This window comes from Dipodomys merriami, unplaced genomic scaffold (assembly GCF_024711535.1).
Source record: "Dipodomys merriami isolate MVZ:Mamm:240054 unplaced genomic scaffold, mDipMer1.0.p SCAF_10, whole genome shotgun sequence".
Classification (NCBI taxonomy): Eukaryota; Metazoa; Chordata; class Mammalia; order Rodentia; family Heteromyidae; genus Dipodomys; species Dipodomys merriami.
This window is the reverse complement of record NW_027202271.1, coordinates 14,802,383-14,826,840: the sequence shown is the minus strand read 5'-3', so window position 1 is coordinate 14,826,840 and position 24,458 is coordinate 14,802,383. Positions and strand designations below refer to the sequence as shown.

The 24,458-nt window shown below is 42.4% G+C and overlaps 2 protein-coding genes across 8 annotated transcripts in view; one reads left to right on the top strand and one right to left on the bottom strand.

The window, feature by feature from the left end:
- Window positions 1-27: 27 nt before the first annotated feature.
- Window positions 28-12,371, bottom strand: Letmd1 (LETM1 domain containing 1). 7 transcript variants are annotated; one of them, XM_070041171.1, is made up of 9 exons: window positions 12,302-12,371; window positions 11,134-11,285; window positions 9,609-9,724; window positions 8,735-8,817; window positions 6,322-6,508; window positions 6,096-6,197; window positions 5,839-5,991; window positions 4,714-4,810; window positions 28-3,917 (listed from the first exon to the last, which is right to left on the bottom strand). In XM_070041171.1, exons 2-9 carry the CDS (start codon window positions 11,138-11,140, stop codon window positions 3,847-3,849), a joined length of 816 nt encoding a protein of 271 aa, XP_069897272.1. In that variant the 5' UTR covers window positions 11,141-11,285; window positions 12,302-12,371; the 3' UTR covers window positions 28-3,846. The 7 variants fall into 7 exon arrangements, with proteins under 7 accessions (XP_069897272.1, XP_069897238.1, XP_069897230.1 ...); XM_070041137.1 differs by lacking the exon at window positions 12,302-12,371 and adding an exon at window positions 11,916-11,949; XM_070041129.1 differs by lacking the exon at window positions 12,302-12,371 and adding an exon at window positions 11,806-11,945.
- An 8-nt stretch (window positions 12,372-12,379) lies between these two features.
- Window positions 12,380-24,458, top strand: part of Slc11a2 (solute carrier family 11 member 2) — a 120,505-nt gene continuing 108,426 nt past the window's right edge. Inside the window, exon 1 of the mRNA XM_070041097.1 lies at window positions 12,380-12,456. The gene's annotated coding sequence lies outside the window, so the exon portion shown is untranslated. The remainder of the gene's footprint in view (window positions 12,457-24,458) is intronic.

Sequence of the window (24,458 nt, the reverse complement as noted above, 5' to 3'; positions counted from 1 at the left end):
ATTTCAAAACAAGACTAGAAGCAGCTGTTGCTCCCATGTTATTTTATTGGGGTCTTTGGGGAAACTGGATGGGAAAGGATTGTTTGTACAAGTATTTTTTAAAATGGAAACAATACCAGGAGCGGCCCCATCTTGATCTGGGGAGTCTTAGAAGAGGCTGCACAGTGCCCAGTACTAAACTTTCTGGGCCATCAAAGCAAAGATGTAGGATCTCACAGGAGTAGCTGGGTAACTCAAGCTGCTGTTCCTCACATAGGGACCAGAACACAAGAATTTGCCTGGCAGAGCCCCTTCTCACCTGGGCTTCAGGCAGGGACAAGCTCATTTCTCTCAGTGGTTATTCTGACATCCCATCTTGGTGTATCATAATCATACACCTGGAAAGGTCACCTGGTTGAATCTACAGAGAGGGTGGAAGGGTCTTGCTTTCTCTACACACCTCCAGGATGTCTAAAATTTTAACACGTCTTCCCCTCAACCTATTTGGTAAATAAGTTAATATTTAACATGTTTGGTGTTTTCTGACCTGCTCCCCACACTGGGGATTCCTGGTCTATAACTTGAATTGTTTCTTTCACATGTTTTTAGATACTAGAGTTAAATTTGTCTGTCTTCTTTCCTCCATCCTTTGACTGAAAAGAAAAAAAGAAAAAAAAAAACTATATTGGCCAGGTGTGTGGTTTGAAGAACCTGAGGCTTCTGCATGTATCTAATGCTATCTGGGTCAAGCAGCTTCAGGTGAGGCTCACCCATCCATCCCATAGAGCATTAACTATGTCCAAAGGAGGCCACAGGAACAGCCTACCATATGGAAAGATGACTTTACTGTTGTCATGTCCGCTTTTTTATCAGCTCCCCACCCTTGGGGAGATTGGAGCTTTAAGTGGAATATAAGATGTGGCAATCTAAGGTCATCAACTCATTTTTGTTTTATGTGTTTCTTCTACTCCTTGTCCTTCTTGGATATATACAGGGTTAGAGTTCTTACACTATTCCAGTTCAACACTAAGAACTGCAGATGTTTATCAGATACCTTCATCTGGATGATTTATAAAAGTTGGAAGCCAAATCAATTCTTAAAGGCTATATACAGTTTCCAGGTTCCACTGAATTCAATATCTAATTGTATTTAAAATGTATAGAATAATACAACTCGAATTCAGACCTTGCCTCCGTCAGTTCTTACTCATGTTCAGCTTATGTTTGATTTCTTTATTGGCAATGATACCTTTGCCTCTTTTACAATGGAGGCAGCAGGGAACAAACACTACTGGTTCTCTAGCATCTTTATACCAAGCTTCATTTCTGGCCAATGAAGCATGGTATAAATTTCATTTCAGAAAAGAAAAAAGTAATGCCTTTTTTTTTGGTGGGATAGGGGGAGATAGTAAGGTCCTGGTGTCTTAGAGCCAACTTCATGTATGTGGTGGCAGTACTCCACCTATATGATCTCTAAACTCAGCCCGAAGGGCATTCACTCAAGACAGGTATAGGTTTTAACTACTTCTGCCTTTCCTGTTCTTTCCTGGTTTTGTCTGGCTTTATGTTTAGAGGAGAGTCCTTCAATACACACAGATCCTTATCTCTCCCTGTGCCTTTGGCTCACAAAATTTAGTCCCTGGGATGTAGATGCTATTCCCACGTAGACTAGAACTGCCAAACACAAGTCTGAAGTTTAACTGGGAATGCAACTCAAAGAAGAAAATAATCAAAGTTTGTTTGAAGGAGTGCTCTGCACATTCCCTCCTTAGAAAGGTTACAACTTAATTTAGGACATGGATTCCAGTTACATATTAAGAAATACATTAGCCTTTGGAGTCATGAATTAAAATGTGTAATTATTATTAAACTCATTGCCAACCCCTAATGTGTTTGATATTCCCGCAAAACTATAGTTTCTTAATCTAAGTCCATTCCTTCATTAACTGTATAATTCTGACTCAAACTGACCCCAAACTTCTGAATACTAAACATTTAGCATTTATTTAGCATTTAACATTTATTGTCAAGCAAAAGGCCTTTTCTACAACCTAAGTCCATCTCATTTCTGGTGCTATCTGAGTTGGACAACGTTATAGCTCATGGTTGCTAGCAAAGCAAGGCCCTGATATAGAAGCAGATTGCTTCAGTCCCACTCATCTAAGCCTAGATGAAAGAAATGACTCATGACCACAACTCTGTTATTTTCCAGTTCCTTTCTCACACACTGTACCCAGGTAGTATTTTTAATGTGAATCCAAAGCTTGTCTGGTTCTCTGAAAACAATTTCCCCTTTAGGTTCTTTACATTGTGATAATGCTGTATTTAAAGAGAATATTTAAATGTAATATTAAACAAATATTCAAAAGAATGGTGTGTTGTTATTAGCAGACTGCAAGTAGTTACTTGTTAGAGAAAGGCTTTTATGGCTTTGTATATAAAACTAATTAGGTCAGTCAAGAAATAGTGTTATCAAGAGAAATACTTTGTGGTGGAAATGGAGAATATTCTATTTGAAATACCACAAGCCTGCCTTGCCTCAGAGGTCCTATGTACCTCTTTAGTGGAAGGAAGCCTTGCTCCTGCCCTGTTACTTCGCCCTTCGTAGTCTCATTTCTCTCCATTCCTAGTTACCACTTTAAAATGTCCACTAGAAGATCAACTCAAATCAGCTCCTTCAAAACTTCCATCCCATGAGAAGGTTCTACTTCAATCAATTAAATCCACATTCATTAGATTATGTCAGTCTTGTAAAAGGAGCCTTAGAAAAGTGATTAGGTTGTACAAGAATAATTTCCATCAGCATATTTCAGGCAGTCTTGGGTTCAAACAGTGCTTCATGCATTTATAGTAAGTTATTACAGAACTACAGGTCATAGATGTACACACAAAAGCTAAACATAACTTACTATCTTAATGTCGATCTCTCCTGGTCTCCCAGGGCTGGGTAGTACCTTCACCAGTTTTGACCTATGGCCCAAAAGAGACAGCCACTGTCGGTTATAGTTGGGTTTCTGCAACAGTGGAGGTAGCAAATAATTTAAGATCCATGGGGACTGTATAACAGCCCTTAAGACAATAGGGGCTGAAGGCTGTGAACACTGGGGAAGAGACCAGTCAGCACTTCTTTTCTAGCTTTTCCTTTACAATGTTCCCTTAAGTTATTCCTTTAAAAAAAAAAAAAAAGTGAAGGTATTTGAAAGGGAGTGGTTAGTCCATGCCAGTAAGGACAAAAGAAAAATATCCCATTTTTGGTCATAGCAGGATAGAAGAGAGCACTCAAAAATACAAGGATTTTTATGCTCCAGTCTAAGTGCAAATCTGATCAGCTAGGAATCCTATGGGGGAAAAACAGCTATGAAAAACATGGCAGTGAAGCCAGGTATGGTGTTGAACACCTGTAGTCCCAGTTACTCAGAAGGCTGAGGTGGAAAGATCCCTCAAACCTTAGGAGTTTGAGGCCAGCCTGGGCAATAGAGCCAGACTCCCCTACCCCCTCCCCCCAAAAAAAAACAAAAAACAGTCAAGTCAGGACAAATGATTCCCACCTCAGGCAAAACCTGACTTTAGAGGACTGAAACAACACATCACAAGCCAAGACTGGTGCAGAGGTTCTGCCAGCTCCAGTTTAGTACAAGGAAAAAGGGATGATGCCTCACGTGGGCCACTCTTGTGAAGAGGGTTTTAGCTTGAGCCGTGAGAGGAATGTAGTTCCCGCGTGGATAGCGTGCTTCTGTGAAGCCCATGGCACCTGCTCCTTTGACCCCACACACCTAACAGTGCACACATATTCTTCTGACAAGCTCTTTGGTCCCACACGGCTGTACTATGTGACTGTAGGACAATGCCATCCACTTCAGGGTTCACTCAGCGCCTTGTCCTAAGGTAGTTGGTGGAGAGTAGGACCACGTTGTGCAGCAATAGGGACAGCTCCGCCTCTGAAAACACCATCAGTGTTAGTGGTTTGGCTAAAGAATGATTTGTCTTCTAACTGCCTTGGAAACTTAAAAACAGGATGGAGGAAGGTATGGAATCAAGAGTCCATTCCCTGCTTAGTTCCAGCCCTGCACGCATGCTTTTTCTTCCTTACACTATATATTTCTATCAACTCATCCTCTTATTTCTTGGTTCTCAAGAAATATTTTGATTCTACTGATGGCAATAGAATAGCCAGAAGTACTAAACACTTTTGTTGCCTTGGGATTCTTCCAGTAGGCACTGATACTATAAAGACCAGTCTCAGCTTCCAGACAAGTAATAACTATAGGCCTAGAAAGGCCAAAACTTCCAAACAGGAGACTGATGGTGCTGATGCCCAACCTCAAATCATTCCTGTTTAGCCAGTAGGGAATTTTTGTTTTGTTTTAGTCTTCAGACCACCTCAACCCAGGGAACATCTTATACTTTCCCAGATATTTTGATTGTCACAAGTAGAGACAAAAGGATCTAGTGGATAGAGGCCAGATATATGGATAATTACCCTTTCAAGCACAAAATAGTCCCTCCAACAAAAAAAAATCAAAAATGACAAAGCTAATAAAGTGCTTCAGATCAGCATGCCCTCCCTCCTTCCTGCCAGTCCACCTTACTCTGCCTAGGCAAGGGAAGAGGTATATGAGTTCATACCTTTTCAATCAGATGTTAAAGTAATCAATCACAAAGTAATCAATAACTCTGGATAAAATACAAACATGAGATGGACATCATTGGCATAATCAGAGAAATGGGTCTTACCTTTCAGGCTGCAGGAAATCTGTAGCCAATCTCCTAGCCAAGTTCGACACCTGTCTTCAGCAATATGTGTAGAATTCAGTCCACGAAGAAAACAAGCCTAAACCACCCAGAAGAGAAATGCCCTTAATAATCATATCAAGTCAGAAATGGAAATCTACAAGCATTCCTCAGGCTCCTTTCCTTTTGACATGAGATAGGATGTGTCACTATGTAGCCCAGGCTGGCCTCAAACTTGGGAGTCCCTGCTTTGGCTTCCTGTGTGCTGGTATTACAGATGTGTGCCAAAATGCCAAGTCCTGAATCCTTTTTAAACGGTACAACCTCATGAGAAACTTTTCACCATGGTACTTTGAACTGATGGATGAGAGGCAAAGAGGCCTAATGCTACAGCTGAAATGGCATACAAAAGCTCATGTTCTAAAGGCTTAGTCCCAAGACAGGGGTGTATGTCAAAGGTACAATGCTTGATCAGCATGCACAAGACTTTAGAGGGTTCAAACACCTAGCACTAAGAAAAATGAAAGGATTAGTTCCCTACTTGGTGGAAACTTTAAGAATGCTGTCTACTGAGAAGTCTTCTGGTCATTGGGACAAGGCAACCTTCCTCCTGTCCTCACTTTCCAGATGCAACAGGTGAGCAGCTTTGCTCCAGTAGACACTCACTGCTGGGATGCACTGCCTCATCACAGGATTAAAAGCAATTGGTCAAATGATCATAGACTAAAACCTCCAAAACTTCCCTCTCAGCTATTTATTACAATAATGGGAAACTGACTAACACACCTATCTAAACAAGACAGTAGGTGCAAAATGTAGAATTTTTAGTTTTTGTTGTTCTGTTTTAACACAATCTAATTATGTAGCCCAGCTAGCCTGGGAATCAAGACCCTCTCACTTCCACCTTCCCTTACCTCCTAAGTGCTAGGATTACAGGTATGTGCTAACATACCAAGCTTAGGGTCCTTGGTTTATGAAGCATTAGGAGAAAAAAAAAGTATAAACCAGAATTACTGTGGACAATTCATTCCTACAATTAGGTACATTGTGAGGGAAGCACCTGGATTTTGATCCAACAAGCCAGACAAGGAGCTCTATAACCTTTCAGCCCATTGTGGGATACTATACCGATTTTACTTCTTGAGCAGTCAGCTGGCCAATCCCCAGCTTTGCCAGAGCTCTGTCCAGCTGATGAATCACCGTGGTATGCGTCTTCAAGCGGTATTTCAACAAAGGAGGAGGCAGGTAAGGTGTGAGAAGCATGGCTCGGCTCAAGGCTTTCTGTGAGAGCCCAGAATAAGAGAAAGTCAAATAGATTGCCCATAAGCAGCAAAGACCCCAAATAGGATAAGGCTGAGGAAATGAGAAGGCCTCAAAGTACTCACGATTTGTATAGCCTGTAGTTGGTTCATGCCCAATGGATGACTGCAGAAACACTCTTTGAGAGCCAGAATATCATGGACTGCTGGGTGGATACCATTCTGTATCTTGGGAGGGGCAAGAATTTGGGGAGATATTAGGAAGGTCCTGACTGGCTCTCTCACCTAGCTTAGTGCACATTGGATCTCACTAGATTCCTAAGTGTGCACGAAGAGTTAGCCAGAGGAATACCTTGGCACATAGATCTTTCAGATGCCACCGAAGCCCGGTGTCAGAAAGAAGAGGGATGGCTCTTTCTAAATAACTAATGATTTCTGAGTGGGACCGCTTCCGGAGAGCATCATAGTCATCTAAGAAATCAACTTGTTGTTTGGGGGTCCAGAAATGCTTGACTAGTAGCTGCCTTGGAAACAGATACCTAAAAGGAAAAAGAACCACAAAGTCACTTGCTGAAACTGGCTTCTTTCAAAGTGGGCTCAGCAAACACTTAACAGACATGTATACCAGGAAGAAGGGATGGAGACACTATTTCTCTCCCTCAGAATTCTTTTACTTTAAAGCATCTGAGCCTAAGGTCTAAAGATAAACTGAAGCAATGTTACTGAAATTTGACATGAAAGCAAGCAGAAGACAAAATGGATCAGGAGACAAAATGGCTCCTTTTGGACTAAAGCATGGGAAGAACATGCTGTAGACAGGACTGCAGACAAAGCTGGACACTGGATGTGATGCTGACAACCCACCTGTAGTAGAGAGTCCTTCTATCTAGACAGTATGGAAAAGAAGAACATTTGTATTTTTTTTGCTTAAATTTACCCACATATGTGGTGATTTTAAAACATGGCCACAGATTTTCTGGCATTCCTTTTGGGGACAGGTAAGGTTTATGTGCCTTCATTTTTTCAATCTGAGTGATTGACCTAGTCAACAGACTGGATCTGAAGTGAGTCTGTGACCTCTGAGACAGGTTATCAAAGGTCATACAGACTTATTCTCTGAAACAGTCACCTTTGGAGCCATTTAAGAAGTCCCCAGAACGATAAGGCTACCATACTGAAAAGGCCATATGCACGCACTATAGTTGATGTTTCTAGACTTCCAGCTTTCCCTACCAAGGGACCATACCTAAGAGTAACTGGAGCTTGGCACCAGTGGCTCATGCCTATAATCTTAGCTAACTCAGGAGGCCGAGATCTGCGAATCACGGTTCAGAGCCAGCCTAGACTGGAAAATCCATGAGACTCATCTCCAATTAACAACCAAAAAGCTAGAAGTGGAGCTATGGCTCAAGTGGTAGAGCATTATACTTGAGCAAAAAAGTTCAGAGACAGCACCCAGTCATGAATTCAAGCCTCAGGACTGGAACAAAAACAACAACAAAAAGCTGGGACTGACTTAATATGTGTTAAATGACATACAATATCTTTAATCCTAGCATTTGGGAACTTGGGAGGCAGAGGCAGGAGAATTCCAAGTTCAAGGTCTTCCTAGGCTATGAGATCCTATACAATGAGATCCTAACTCAGGAAAAAAAAAGTGGTAATACAGATAAGACAAAAAATACATTGAGCAAGCAGCTAAGTGTCACGAAGGAACTTCTGTCAACATCACACAGATGAGAAAAATCAATCACCTGCCTGACCCCTGTGGATATTCTTGACCCACAAAGTCATGAAAACAGCGACTGTTTTAAAGTGGTAAGCTCTGCAATTGTTTGTTATAAAGCAACAGATAATCTGAGCAATATTCAAGAAATAGAAGTCTCCCCTTCAGGTATGAAGATATATCAGAATATGAAATGCATTATTTTTCTGAGGAAAACAAGATTGCCCCAGGTAGTGAGATGCTGTCTGTAGGGTTGAGGAAGATCGTGATCTATTTTATATCACTCAGGACAGCTAGGCCACCTTCACCTACCACTGTGATAACATCAGTAAATGTATTACTGAGTGATTTTTATGAACCTTAGGGGAATGAAAAGACTTGAGCAGGAAGTTTGATAACCTCTGTCTAGTTTCTTAAAAGTGCTACTTAAAATAATTTTTTGGGGGGGGAGTCCGGTCGTGGGGTCTGAACTCTGGGACTGGGCGCTGTCCCTCAGCTCTTCAGCTCAAGGTTAGTGCTCTACCACTTGAGCCACAGCGCCACTTCCGGCATTTTTTTTCTTTTTGCTTATGTGGTGCTGAGGAATCAAACCCAGGGCCTCATGCATGTTAAAATAATTTTTAATTAATAAAAAACATCTAACTGGATATCAGTGGCTCATGCCTGTAATCATAACTACTCAGGAAGTTGAGATCCAAAGGATTATAGTTCAAAGCCAATCCAGACAGAAAAGTCTATTAAGACTCCATCTCCAGGAAGTGGCGCTGTAGCTCAAGTGGTAGAGCGCTTGCCTTGAGCTGAAGAGCTGAGGGACAGCACCCAGGCCCAGAGTTCAAGCCCATGACCAACAAAAAAAAAAAAAAAAAAAAAGACTCCATCTCCAAAATAACCAGCAAAAAGCCAAGCTGGAAGCATGGCTCAAGGGGTAGAGTATCTGTCTAGCAAGGCCCCAAGTTCAAAACCCTACTACTTCGAAAATCAATAATCTAAAATATAATAACAACCTCAAGATACTGGAGAGATCCAAGTGTGTACTCACATTAGCAAGAAGACCAGGTAGTTGGTAAAGGGTGGAATGGAAATGATACCTAGGAAAAGAAACTTGGTGACGTCCCGACGAAACTAAACAAAAACAAAGAGATGCAGTCTCAAATCAAGTAAGTTCTTAATACCAAGGGCAATCCCTCCACCCCACTGGGCAGTAAACTTACATCCCAGAAAAGGTTTACTTCTGTTGACTTCTAGATGGTAAGTCCCTTGAGGACAAACCTCTAATTTATTCACTTTTATGTACCAAAACTCTAGTACAGGACCCCACATTGTAGCAAATCCCTCAGGAAATCCTTCCTGATTTGTAGAATGCATCCCAGAGTCCCATGCTCAGCTTCAAAATTGCCCATCAAGTCACTGTTAAACACTACTTTCCTGCTTCCCTATGATTCCTAGTAAAACTTATATTCAGTAACAAAGTAGATTTTAGTCCTCAGAATTTTTTTTTTTTGGTCCGGTCGTGGGGCCTGAACTCTGGGCCTGGGTGCTGTCCCTCAGCTCTTCAGCTCAAGGCTAGCACTCTACCACTTGAGCCACAGCGCCACTTCCGGATTTTTTTTCTGCTGAGGAATTGAATCCAGGGCCTCATGCATGCAAGGCAAGTGCTCTACCACTGAGCCACCTTCCCAGCCCAGTCCTCAGAATTTTTATTTAGAAAGTATACCAGAAATTCTATGGCACTAATGAAGGCTATAATACTGAATGAAGCCAATTCTGACAAATAATTGGATTCCCTCCCCTACTACCATTCAGTCCAATATTTGGATCTCACAGCAAAAAGGAAAAGTTAACAACAACAAAAACCAACAATTTGAGCTCTTAACTAATTGTAATTACCTCTGTGAACTGCCACTGGCCCATACCTGTCTCAAATGCTCCATCTCCCGGTATGAAAGTTGATGAAATTTTATATTGTGCTCCTTCATATTTAACTTTATTCTTTTAGCCTTTTTGGCATCGGCCCATAACATCTTTAATCCTGCCTCAAAAAACAGATTAGAGGACAGAGTGTAATGTTATCCCAGTCTGAATCTTACCACACTTCTTACTCCATGTTCACTTCTGCATGCACACACATCTGCCCTTCCCAACACTTTATTCAAAAGCATTAAATTGGGTAATTTAAAACTTTGTTGAAGTCAATCAGTCCCACTCACCCACCAGCTAAGTGGTCTTCTGTAATTTGTTATCATCTCCTCCTACTAGTTCATTACTCATTCTTCTTTCAAATCCTAGCTGTTAACCTCAGGTATTGCTTCAATTAACTCTGTTTCCCAGATAGTTATTAATGTATCTCCTTTCTGGCATACTTTCATATATTGTGCAATTTGATATGTTTCTGTGGTTGCATTTAAACTTTCTATATTTATGATCTTAGCTTTGGACAATTTTGTTTTTGAGACAGTCTATGTAGCTGAGACTAGCCTAGAACTCCAGGTCCTCCTGCCTTAGCCTATCAGCATGTGCCTAGAAAATCAGCCACATTTTTTATTTTTTAGATGAGGACTTACCACGAAGCCAATGCTGGCTTAAACTCAGCCTCCTGGCTGCTGGGATTATAGGACTGTGAGCACCACACCCTGCTCTACAAAGCAGCCATTCATATCCCCACTTTATAGATACAGATAGGTAATTTTTCAAGTTCATGATGCAGTAATAATTAGCATTATGATAAAAGCAGGGAGTGTAATAATAGTTATCACTTATTGGGCATTTAATATAGATCAGGCCCTGTTCTAAATTCTTTACATGTGTTGACTTATCTTCACAACTATGTTGCCAGTAGATAGGTTTTATTATTCTCATTTTACAAGTGAGAAAACCAAGGGACAGAGAAGTCATAAGTCCACCCGTACAGCCAGTAAATGACAAGCTGGGATTTGAATTGCTACAGAGTGAGCAACTGACATCATGTGTATGTGTGTGCATGCGTTTGTGCGATTTCTTAGTAACTAGCTGATCTCCAATTTGAACTAAAATACATGTGGTGATATGTCCACCTAAAATAATTGCTACCTAAAATAATTATGGGCCATGATAATGGATAAATCAAACAGCAGATCTGTGTTGCTACAAATCCCTGCCCTTGTACAGGACAAGCAAATTCTACTATAGCCAAGAATGTGGTTAAGCAGGGTATGTGAATATCCTTGTATCCTCCACTCTCCCGTTATCACAAATTGTGTCTCACACCATTCTTCAAGAAATATCCTAGAAACATTTTTCAGATGTGCTAGTTGATAAGAATTAATGTTCAAACATTTATGTAAATGCAGACATCCCTGCTCACATCCAATTAACAAAACCAACTAATGATCTTAGTTATTCTAACTTTCTGACACTGACCAAGAGCTGACTTAGGGATTTCTATTTTAGCTTTGTTTTTACCTTTCATGAAGATTGTATACAGTGCATAGAAGTTAGGAAAATGACGACTCAAGAAACGATGGTATTTCTCATTAATCACTTTTGTCTTGGTCACCACGTAAGAAATCAAGTTCTTCGTATTGGCCTTTGGAGAAAGGTGAAGCTTTGAAGACCTACAAGGAAGATCAAACAGACTATCTGGGAACGAGTCCTGGAAGCCCCTTTCTATCTGTTATTTCCAATGCAAAATACATGCATGTCTCAAAGAATCACTGCCAAGACTTGAAACTTCTCAAATACAAGGACGATCTTTGGGGTCAAAGAGAGAGAAACAACCAGATTAGGGGGGAGACTAAGCAGAAAAGTCAGCAAGTGATATAAGCCAGAAAAGTTTCGAATACGAGGGATTATTTAAAGTGCAAGGTAAAACCAGAGAGAAGTGGGGAAGGAGGCAGTAGCATAAAAACCTGGACTAAGAAAGAAAACGTCTGACAGATGAGTTCAGGATACAGACAATATAGAGCACTGAAAGTCGAGAGGATCAGGACCAGAACCCTGGAGCAGGGATCTTGCACAGAAGAATGAAAATCCCAGGGCCAAGCCTTCATAGAACCCTGAGAATTTAAGCACCAAAGCTGAGCCACTGGAAAGGTCTGGACATCAAAAATGCTTTCCTCTCTCCAGGTCCCTCACCGAGGGGCTCCCCAAGCAAGGCCAGAGCGAACAAGTTGCAGCCTCCGGGTGACAAAAGGTCCAGGGGTGACCACAGCCGAACCCCACAACGCAGCCCGAGCCCAGCACACCCTGGACAGCGCCATCTTCACAGCGAAGGAGCGGCGCGTGAGGGAGGGGGAAAAAAAGCGAGAAGGTCGCCTCCGGGTCAAAGTTCATCATCCCCAGAACGCATGCGTCTTCCCTGAGTGCTGACTGGTAGTTGTAGCTCGCTTGGCTCCCACACAAGCTTGGCCCGGCGAAGGACTCCGGAGACTCCAAGCGAAAGGAGGCCCGGGATTGGACACGGCAGCACTTCCTGGGATAAGGACGCCGGAAGTTGGGTCTCCCTGAGGGAGCGCGGGCTCCTGTCGGTGGTGGGGCTTGTGCTGCAGAGGACGCCGTCTCCTTGAGGCGTCTAGTGCCCTTTGTGATTCCCTCGGGGACTCCCAGCGCCGTCCTTGACCTCTGCTCGTACCTGGGGCGTCGGGCTTTGGCCGTTGGGTGTCGGAGGACAGTTCTCGGGGCCGGGGGCCCGGCGCCTCCTGGCCCTGGAAGGCGGGAGGACCGCGCGGCGCCCTCTAGCCGCGGCGGCCTGCGAGGCCCGGGACCGTCAGGCCGGCGGCGGCAAAGGTTGGGAACAGCCCCGGGTGCTCTCAGGACTGGACGCGCTCTCTTTCTTGTTTTTCTTTTCTTTCCTTCTTAACCCCTCCCTTCGTCCTCTGAACTCGGTTAGGCGAGGTGTGGAGGACATGTTTTTCATGACTGAAGTCCAGGCTTGAGCTCAGATGGTAGTATTTATGTGGAAGACTTGGGGTCACCCTCTCAGAACTAGTGCACTTCACAAAGAGGTCACACTTTCCCCCTGTAATAGCCCCCCCCCGTGTGTGTGTGTGTGTAATCACTTGTTCAAAGTTGTGTGTCCTTTGATTGTGAACTAGACTGAAGGCAGACACTTCTCAGCTCATTGCTGTACACTTAACACTGGGTTCCAGACGTGGCACATTATCGGTGCCCAGTAATTTTTTTAAACTAAACACTGAAAGGATTTCTGAAAGTGGCATCTGGATGCCTCCGAGAGTCGTACGTACAAATATTTTACTTCTATGGAGGAGGATAGAAAGACCATCCCATTTGAAATCACAGGATCTGGATGCTGATCTTAGCACTGGCATTTCCTTTAGTGTATGACCGTAGATATGTCACTAAAAAATAGCCCTGTTTATGTCTCTTTAGAGTAATACATACCTTTTAAGGATTCTAGCCGGGCGCCAGTAATCCTAGCTACTCTGGAGGCTGAGATGTGAGGATCGCGGTTCAAAGCCAGTCCGAAGGGGTCAGGGAGGGAGAATAGGGGGAAAATGAGGGAAGGGGTAACAAGTTTGACAAGAAGTGCACTTATTACCTTATGTAACTGTAACCCCTCTATACATCACCTTGACAATTAACAACAAAAAAGCCAGCCTGGGCGGGAAAGTCCATTAGACTCTTATCTCCATTAAACCACCAGAAAACCAGAAGTGGCACTGTGGCTCAAGTGGTAGAGTGCTAGTCTTGAGCTGAAGAGCTGAAGGACAGCACCCAGGCCCAGAGTTGGCAAATCCCACTACCGACAAAAAAAATTTATGGCAGAGTGCCAGTGGCTGATGCCTGTAATTCTAGGTACTGATGAAGCTGAGATCTGATCTGAGGATCACAGTTCAAAACCAGCCCAAGTAGAAAACTCTCCATGAGACTTTTCTCCAATTAACCACTCAAAAATCAGAATTGGAGTTGTAGTTCAAAGTGGTGGAGTGCTAGCCTTGAGCAAAGAGCTCAGGGACAGCACCCAGGCCCTGAGTTCAAGCCCCATGACTGACACACACACAAAAAGAACATCTGAGAATCACATTTGGAAGCCAGCCAGGACAGGAAAGTCTATGAGACTCTCCAATTAAGCACCAAAAAATAAGACAGAAGTGGAGCTATACCCAAGTGGTATAGTGTTAGCCTTGAGCAAGAAAGAAGCTCAGGACAGTGCCCAGGCCCTAAGTTCAAGCCCCATAATGGACACAAGAAAAAACAAAAAAACAAGCAAACAAGAAAAGACAACACAGGGGCTGGGAAGGTGGCTCAGTGGTAGAGCGCTTGCCTTGCATGCATGAGGCCCTGGGTTCGGTTCCCCAGCACCACATAAGCAAAAAGAAAAAAAGCCGGAAGTGGCGCTGTGGCTCAAGTGGTAGAGCGCTAGCCTTGAGCTGAAAAGCTGAGGGACAGTGCCCATGCCCAGAGGTCAGGCCCCACAACCAGACCCCAAAAAAAAAAAAAAAAAGAAAAGACAACACAGAAATTCATTCATTCATCAAAGTACTACTTTATTGCTTCTGCATGCCATCTCATTGGGCTGATGTTCTTCAACCAGCCATTTTCCATCTGTCTTAACTGCTTCTACCTTTGTCTAAGCTACCAGGCTCTGATCTAGACTACTGAAATAGCTGCCTTACTGTTTTCTTTGGCATTTGTATTGTCCTTTTTCTAATTAATTCTGTATGCAGTATGTAACCAAAGAATGCTTTCAAAACTGCCCCTCTAACAGATAGAGTGGTATATGCCTAAAAGGCTGAGACCTTGGTCCTCCTATCTGCCTGTGGAATAGATAGGATTGCAGATGTACACCACAATACTTGACTCTTTTATTTTTTTTTTTTGAGACAGGGTCTCACTAAGTACCCCACCTTGGCTTTGAACTCAGGATCCTTCTGCTTGGTTCTATCAGTTGAGATTACAGGAATGCACCACTCTACCTGGCTCTCTGAGCACATCTAGGAAAACTCAGAGGAGCTGACCAAAGAATTGGATACTGCTTTTGAACACTGTTAAAGGAATTGTAAATAAACTTAATTTGGTACACAGTTCTAAGGAACATGAAAGCAGTGTTTGCACCTTGTTGGTTATAATAAATTTAGTAAAGAAAACAAAAGATTAAAGGCTATGGCAGCATAGGCCTGTAATCCCAGCACCCTGGAGTTTAAGGCAAGAGGGTTACAAGTTGAAGACTGGTCTGGGCTATACAGTAAGACTTTGTAAAATAAAAAAAAATAATAAGATAATGTGAATTCCCAGGCCTCTCTTTGAGCCAAGGTGGTAGCAGAGGAGGCCTGAACTTTTTGATGGGAGAAGTCAGAGCACAGTCCCCCAGGTCATTTCAGCCTTCCCTGCTCTGCAGCCCTTAACCTCAGTGGTCATTGCTCTCACTGCTTTTCCCGCTCACAGCTGGTTTTCTGCCTTTTGAGCCATGCTTCCAGTTCAGGCTTTTTTGCTAATTAATTCAAGATAAAGAGTTTTGTGGGGGCTGGGAAGGTGGCTCAGTGGTAGAGCGCTTGCCTTGTATGAATGAGGCTCTGGGTTCGATTCCTCATCACTACATAAGCAGAAAAAGCTGAAAGTGACGCTGTGGCTCAAGTGGTAGAGCACTCCCCTTGAGCTGAAGAGCTGAGAGACAGCACCCAGGCCCAGAGTTCAAGCCCCATGACCGACCAAAAAAAAAAAAAACCCTACCCCCCTTTTTTGTGTAGGGCTTGAACTAGGGCTTGAACTCAGTCCTGGGCACTATTCCTAGCTTTTGTGCTTAAGGCTAGCTCTTCCACTTGAGCCACAGCTTCACTTCCTGATTTTTGGTGTTTAATTGGAGATAAGCATCTCACAGACTTTCCTGCCAGGCTGACTTTGAACTGAGATCCTCAGATCCTAGCCTCCTGAGTAGCCAGAATTATAGTCATGAGTCACCAATGTCTAGCCAGAACCTGATGCGTGATGTCTAGGGCACTCACCAAGTCCCCTTGCCAGTGTCTGCCACAGGTTAGGAATCTGTTGGGAAAATCACCCTTATAAATATTGAAAAAGTATGTCATTGGCATAGCTTTTCTCTTTCCTGTCCCAATAATCACCAGGCATACACAGATGATACTAAATCTTATGACATGGAAAACCCAAGTAACACTATTCCCTGGATAGGAACTATTTTTTAAGTCGGTTTACAAGTTAGAGGAATCCTTCCTTCATGGGAATTGCTCTGAAGGTATGGAGTTGTCCTCTCATTCTGAGATAATGACATTGTTGAAATCCCAGTTTGGGAGTTGGGGGGCCAATTCCAAAGTTAGTTACTACTGTTCAGTGCCAAAATGGGAACTTCTTGTGGTTTGAGAGCAGTCTCATGAGATGTCAGACATTCTCCCCATTCCTTATGATGGAAATTGGGCAGCTGAAGAAAAGAGGTCATCAGGCATTTCCCAGTTGGAGAAAAGAAACCATCCACAAACAAAATGGTAGGGACACAGAGAACTCAGTATTGAAAATAGCATGTGAAGACTTTGTTGAGGGAGAAGCCTATCAGATTGTTTGAACCGGATGGTGGTGAGAGCCTGACTTAGGCAACCCTTGCTGGTGGAAGCAGATGGATAGAGCTGGATATTTAAGGCATCGTGTATGTGTGTGAGATTGGACACTGGTGGTGCACACTTGTAATCCTAGCTACTCAGTAGGGTGAGATCTAAGGATTATGGTTCAAAGCCAGCCTGGTGGCAAAGTCTTCAGTTAACTACCAAAAAGCTTTAAGTGGAACAGTGGCTTAAGTGGTAGAATACTAGCATTGAGTGAAAAAGTTCAGACACAGCACCAGGCCTGAGTTCAAGCCCCAGCACCGGCGTACAGGTACCCCCCTACCCCAGCACACACACAGAGTGAGCAGTGGTGGAACCATCTTGGTGGGTGAGAGGGCTCTTCCCAGACCCAGGTAACTGATGACCATGCTTTGCTTCTATGGTTGGCTGTGTTTGATTGCACTGGGCATGTCTTTCCTGGGCTGTGTTCATGTAGTAAGCATCTCTAAAGCTCTGCCAACAGAAGATGGTAACAATGGCTGTAACAGATAAACACTAGATCACTCTGTCTTCCTTGTGGAGCCATTAGACCCAGTGTGTTTCTGTAGTTTGCTATGTGAACAAAGCCACAAGTATGTGCTGTTGCACAAATACAATGTTGCACAAAATATGTGCAATAGCTCATACTTGTTTTTAGGACTGTACTTCTGAATGGGAAAATGTGTGTGTGTGTGTGTGTGTGTGTGTGTGTGTGTGTGTGTGTGTTTTCTGCTTCCTAACTTCTAACCTGAAAACAGTTTAGATAGAATCTTCAAAAAGCTAAATATGTGCAATAGCTCATACTTGCTTTTAGGACTGTACTTCTGAATGGGAAAGTGTGTGTGTGTGTGTGTGTGTGTGTGTGTGTGTGTGTGTGTGTGTGTGTGTGTGTGTGTGTGTGTGTGTGTGTGTGTGTGTGTGTGTGTGTGTGTGTGTGTGTGTGTGTGTGTGTGTGTTTTCTGCTTCCTAACTTCTAACCTGAAAACAGTTTAGATAGAATCTTCAAAAAGCTAACTTTTGCTGCTGTCATTACAATACTAATTTTTTAGTAAACCTTTCCCTTGTTCTTAATTGTGACATGAAATAATTGTGCTGCTCCAACGAACAGGGTTGGAGAGCTTCAGATTAAGTATATGTTGCTCCAGAGCTTTCCTTATATTTCTCCTCCAGCAAAACCAATTTACAAAATGTGCAATTGTGTATTCTTAAACATGTCACATAAACATACTGCTCCTCCAAAGGGATGCTGATACAGCAAAACTTGATAGCTTTTACAAACTCAGGTTTTGGGGAGACGGGGTTTGGAAGAGAAGACTCAAAAAGGAAAAAAAAAAGAGAGAGCCATCGTATTCTTTATTCCCAAAAGCTACCTCTGACAAGAATGTTTCCCTTTTCTTTCCTTTTTCCCTTTCCATTACTTTCCCTCTTCCTCCTCCTCCTCCTCTTCCTCTTCCTCCTCTTCTTCCTTCTTTCTTCTTTCTTCTTCTGTCAGCTGTGGGGCTTGAACTCAGGGCCTGGGCGCCATCCTTGAGCTCTTTTTGCTCAAGGCCAGTGCTCTCATTTTGAGCCACAGAATCACTCTGGTTTTCTGGTCATGAATTGGAGACAAGAGTCTTACGGACTTTATCGCCTAGGCTTCCTTTGAGCCATGATTCTTAGATCTCAACCTCCTGAGTAGCAAGGATTGCAGGTGTGTGCTACCAGAGCCTGGCTGTCTTTTCTTTTTTTGGTGCTAGTAATGGGGCTTGAGTTCAGGACCTCATGTTTTTGCTTTGTTTTTTCACTCAACAGTGGTACTCTACCTCTTGAGCCACATCAACACTTCCTTTTTTTCCTGGTTAATTAGGAGATAAAAGTCTCACAAATTTGTCTGCCAATACTGGCTTTGAACTGAGATACTCAAATCTCAGCACCAGGCTAATCTTTTGAGTTTCTCAAACCTTTGCCAGCTGGTTTCAAACTGGAATCCTATGGTCTCCACCTGGTAGTACTTGGGATTATAGACATGTATCACCAACTTACATTCTATGTACTATACCTCTTTTCTTTGTGCCCCAAAGAACTTGGATATAGACCTTATCTTTGCCAGTCCTTCTAACCAAACCCCAAGCAGGTAAGTAGTCACTGGTTGCAAAATTCTTCCTCTCAGCAAGATGGGACTGAAGTACCTCTCTGGTGCCAGAAGGTGGCACTCTGAAGTAGAGAAAGTAGGTGTCTTTTTTTGTTGGTCAAGGGGTTTGAACTCAATGCTTATGGGCTGTCTCTTGAGCTTTTACACTCAAGGCTAGTGCTCTACCACTTTTTGCTATAGCATCAGGAAGTGAGTGTCTTTACGACCACTTCCGGCATTTTAACTTAGGTTGATACAGATTCTGTCAAGTCAATCACAGCTGTCAGGTGGACATAAATGAGCAAAACTCCTTCCTGGCCATCATCTCAGTGAGAAAGGGAAAAGGAATGGCTTGAAGAACTTCTCATCTTTGGAGCTTTCCTTCCGGAGCACTGTGTTATTGGTGTGCTCTGCTTATCTGGTCCCAGAGGCATTGTGACTGTTTTTATGCACACAGTCTACAGCCTGAATGGACTGTCTTTTTAAAGGCATTCAGGGCAAACCACTGTGTTTCACTCACTGTGCGTTTACTCAGCTTCTCAATACCACACACAATCACAGTTGCTCTCCATGTTCCTCCTCATACCTCATGCTCCATTCCTCCCTCTTGTTCCCTAAACCCATCTAAATGTCCTGAAGATGGTCACAGGGTCTGATGTCATAAGCTTTTGTCTGTAGGTATCAGTAGGTAAACATTGACAAATTGACAAAATAAATAAGAAACCAAAATTCCTTGTGAAGTGGCTATAACTCTATTAGCCTTTGCCCTGGAGCTGGGTGGGTCTAGTCAGTCTCAGATTCACAAACCTTAAGGAGCCTGAGTAAAGGCTGTTGGCAGTGTTTTAACTGTGGGTGAGTTCCAGTGATTAGGAAGGTTCTATCAGGTAATATGTTGCGTTTCTACCAGTAAGGTTGTTTACAATGTCAACATGATTTCCCCCTTTTTGCTTGTTTCTCACAGACAGAACATGTACTTCCACCAATACTCTGGGTACAGTAATCATGTGGAGAAACAAATTCTCCTTACCAGCATATGCACTGTGTTTTAGTAGTATTTTTTGTTGCTTTGTTTTGTTTTTTGTGTTTTGCTTGTCCTGGGCTTGATCTTGAGGCCTGGGTGCTATCCCTGAGCTTCTTTGTGCTCAAAGCTAGGCTTTATCACTGGAGCTACAGCACCACTGCTGTATGTTTATGTGAAATGTTTAAGACTATACAATTGTTCATTTTGTAAATTGTTTTTTGATCTTCTTAAACATGACAGGAAATAACTGTACTGCTGCTGTGTTCTGAGAATTAACAAGGGATGGGGAAGAGCTTCTTTGGCTCCTGTGAAGTCCTGCTAGGGGTATCAGGAGGGTTTACAATGGAGTTTTGGGGAATGTCTAGCAATATATAAACTTGATTCATAATTAGGTTTATTTTTTCTTTGTCCAACTTTGCTTCCTGGTTGTTGTTGTTTTAAACTCAGTGCTTCTATTATTTTAAACATAAAGAATCACTCATGTAGGTTACTCATGGAAGCTATTTCTTTTCTATTTCTTTTTCTTTTGTATAGGTCTGAGGCCAGGATCAAACTCAGAACTCACTTCTTTCCCTCATTGTCTAGCACTCTACCAACTGAACCATGCCTCCAACCCCTACTATTGTTTTTTTGTCAGTCGTGGGACTTGAACTCAGGGCCTGGGTACTGTCCCTGAACTTTTTCACTCAAGACTAGACCTTTACCACTTTGAGCCACAGGGCCACTTCAAATTTTCTGGTGGTTAATTGGAGATGAGTCTCATAGACTTTCCTGCCCAGGCTAGATTTGAACAGTGATCCTCAGATCTCAGCCTCCTGAGTAGCTAGGAAGCTTTTTTATTTATTTATTTTTTTTTCAAATAAAAACATAGCAGTACCAGTGGCTCAGGCCTGTAATCCTGGCTACTCAGGAAGCTGAGATCTAAGGTCTTCCATTCAATGTCTATGAGATTCTTATCTCCAGTTGACCACCAAAAAGCTGCAGTGGAGCTGTGGCTCAAGTGGTAGAGTATTAGACTTGAGCAAAAACTTAGGGATAGCACCCAGGCCTTGAGTTCAAGCCCCAGGACTTGCACACACACAAAAATCACACACACACACAAAATATATACCCCCACACACAAAATATATACCCAACCGTCACACACTCACCCCAGTTTCAAAAAGAAGCTTATATTGCCCAATGGTATCACTCACACTCACAATCCTTGCTGTTTTGGAGACTAAAGAGATTTCCAGAGCAGCTTCGACAATTTAGTGATACCCTGTCATAAAATATAACAAAGTGCTGTGATGTATCTCAGTAATAGAGAACTTGCCTGCTATGTGTGAGGCTCTGAGTTTATCATAGTATTGAAAGAAGGAACAGCTGGGTGTCAGTGGCTCACACCTGTAATCCTAACTACTCAGGAGGCTGGGATATGAGTATCATGGTTCAAAGCCAGCCCAGGCAGAAAAGGCCATGAGACTCTTCTCTCCAATTAACTACCAGAAAACTGAAAATGTCACTGTGGCTCAAATGGTAGAGCACTACGAGGACAGTACCTAGATCCTGAGGTCAAGCTCCACAACTGACAGGAAGAATTCAAGAAGGAAAGAAAAAAGGAAGGAAACGGGTCTGATTATAGATACTTGAGTGTCCACTTCAGTATTCAATTCATACTAACTTGCATCCATCAGTTGTCTTTAGTACCACTTGGCATTTACAGCTCAGCCTGAACATACTGAACACAACAGATGCTGACTCACTTGTGCCTAGATAAGAGCTGGAGAGTCTATCTAAGAAAACTTTATCTAAACCCTTTTGTGCCAACTTTCTGATAACTTGCCTCTATTAGTTCAGAAATGAGTTGAACAAAGACAAAGATTTCCTCTTGGGAATGGGATCAAAGCTGAGAGCTATAAATATAGGACATACCCACCTCGCAACACACATCAAGCAATTGCTGAAGTTAAACGATTGACCTGTGGTGGCCTCGTACCCTTAAGGGCTTCTGTCTTGATTTCTATGACTCATATATTTATTTGAAGTGTGTGTATTAGGCATTGCACCTAGAACATGGTATATGCAAGACATGCACTCTGCCACTAAGCCACATCCCCTAGACCTGGTTTTGTTTCTTGAGCTAGGTTCTAGGCTAGCTTCTAACTCTTTAATCCTCCTTCCTTGTTCAGCCTTCTCATTGCTGGTATTACAAGCATGTGCCACCACATCAGCCCAATATCTTTATTATATATATATATATCTATATATAGGCAATATCAACATATTTCTAATTTTTTTATATTTTTATTATCTTTAAGTAGTTGTACAAAGGAGTTGCCATTCAACAAAGCAGTTTATGAATACAATATGTCTTGATCAATGTCACTCCTTTCAACATTCTTACCCAACCCTCCCAACCCACCCCTTCTCTCTACTTTTCGAATTTTGTAAGATATTACTGAACTATTTTTACCATCTAACAAAACAGTGTATATATACAATGCATCTTGCTCTGTGTCACCCCCTTCAATATTTTCACCCCTCTTCAAACTACTCCCCCTTCATTTGTCTACCTCTCTCCACTTCCCCCTGCAAGTACCCTTGCTTATTTTAATATAGATTTATTTAATATAGATTCATTTATATAGCATTATAGAACATATTTATTAGATATGTTATATATGATAATGGCATATCATTTTGATATAGGGTTTCACTATGGAGCCTTGAACTTGTCATCTTCCTGTGTCAGCCTTACCCAATGTTGGAATTACAGTTATATGACTCTTAAAACTTTGAAATATAAGCCGGGCACCGGTGGCTCACGCCTGTAATCCTAGCTACTCAGAAGGCTGAGATCTGAGGAGCTCAGTTCAAAGCCACCCCAGGCAGAAAAGTCCATGAGACTCTTATCTCCAAATAACCACCAGAAAACAGGAAGTGGCACTGTGGCTCAAGTGGTAGAGCACTCACCTTGAGCTGAAGAGCTGAGGGACAGCACCCAGGCCCAGAGTTCAAGCCCCATGACTGACAAAAAAAAATGTCTTTAAATACACACACATATTTCAGGAAATTTTGATATTTTATCTGATCACAGTGAATTTACAATGAACTTATCAAATTGAGATTTGTTTGTTTATTTGAGATAGGGAGGACAACAGTTTCAGGCCAGCTTGAGCAGAGAAGTTAGTGATCCCCCTTCTTGTTAAATAGCTGGATGCAGTAGTAGGTTTCATGCTTTCCAGGCAGGTGCCAAAGACCTCTGTCCCTTTTTGCTCAGATTACTTTTGATATAGGGCCTAATTTTTTTTTCCAGAACTGGCCTGGGCAATGATCCTTCTATTTTATGCTTCCCACTGTAACTGGGATGACAAGGGCATAGTGGTAGCATGCCACCATACCTGGATTTTATTGGTTGAGATGAGATCCAGCACACTTTTTGCCTGAGTTGGCTTGCAACAAAGATCCTCCTGCTCCTTGCTTCTTGAATAGATAGGATTACAGAAGTGAGCCCCTGTATCTGTCTAAATCTCTTTTTAGCAGTGCTTGGGTTTTGAACTCATGGCTTCCTGCTTGTTAAGTGGTTACTCTACCAACTGAGTCATGCTTCTAGCCCATTTATGCTATTTTTTGTTTTGTTTTGTTTTGAGATAGGGTCTTATTTCCTGCCTTGCTGTGCCCATGGACTATGATCCACCTATTTATACTTCCCATGAAGTTATGATGACAGGCATGTACTGCTACATTACATAGGCATTCTCAGAGCAATAGGAGTGTCTCTGCTATTCAGCAGACTCTTAATGAAGATCAGAGCTCATACAGCTGGTATCTGAGGTGAGGGCTCTGAAACCTGGGAACCTTATGTGTGCACTTCCAGGTGCTTAGTGTCAGTGTTGCATTGAATTACAGTCTACAAAGTAGTGTCTAAATAGCTCTTAATTAAGAAGAAAGAGGTATTAGTATGTAGAACAGTGAGTGTGGCTGGCACACCAAAAGAACGCATCAAATGTTAGCTACCGTAGTTTTGTCTACTAAGTACACATCCTCCCACCAGATGTTTGTTTTCTTTTTGTTCTTCTTTCTCTATGTTAGTGAAAGGCAAAACCTTCCATCTGTACAAACCGGAAACCTATAACTCATCTTCAATTTTTTAGTTTCCCTACTCACTTGATGGCCAAGTCCTCAATGTTTCTGGGGGTCCATCCCTTCTCTATTTCCAATGCCAGTTACTTAGTTGAGTTATTAATAGAGTAACTGGTTTCTCTGCCTTTATGTTTTCTTTACAAATCATCACTAGGCATTTTTTTGTACTATTTCATAGTTACTGCTTTTTTGTTGGTTGGTTTTTATACCTGCAAGATTAAGCAGCTGGGAGGACAGCAGGTGCTGGTACCATGTGTGCTGTACTGGTCTCTCAGCTGGCTCAACTCACTGTTGCTGGACAGCAGCCAGGCCCTCAGCTCTTTCAGCTCCTCTTGGATCTTTTTAGCTTCTCTGGCTCATGAAATAGCTGAAGTTTAGCTCTGCAGTACAGGGTGCTATGTTATCCTTGTCTCTTCACATGGAGAATCGATTCAACTTTCAATATTGTGTTACTCTGTTGTCCAGCCTAGCTCTGGATTCCTAATCTCAAGATACTTCTCCCTCATCCTCCCAATGAGTGGCAATGTAGGCACCTGCCATTAGGCCCAGATCCTTTCTTCCTTATTTTGATATACATACATTTGTGCACATTTATGTATACATGAACACTTTTTCCTGTTTCATGTTTTTATTTACCTAGTGGCTAACATGAAAGTTATTAAGAATAGTTAATCTTAGCCAGGCACTGGTGCCTCGTGCCTGTAATCCTAACTACTCAGGAGGCTGAAATCGGATTTTCCCAAATTGAAGTGCACAGGCAGAAAAGTCTATGAAATTCTTATCTCCAATTAACCACCAAAAAGGGGAGTGGAGCTGTGACTCAAGCGTAGAGCACTATCCTTGAGCAAAAAAAAGCACAAGGGCACTGCTGAGGCCCTGAGTTCAAGCCCAGGACTGGCAAAAAAAACAGTTAATGTTATATTTCAGGATTTAAGTCACAGAATATCATTTGGAAATATGGTTGAATCAGTGTCACCTA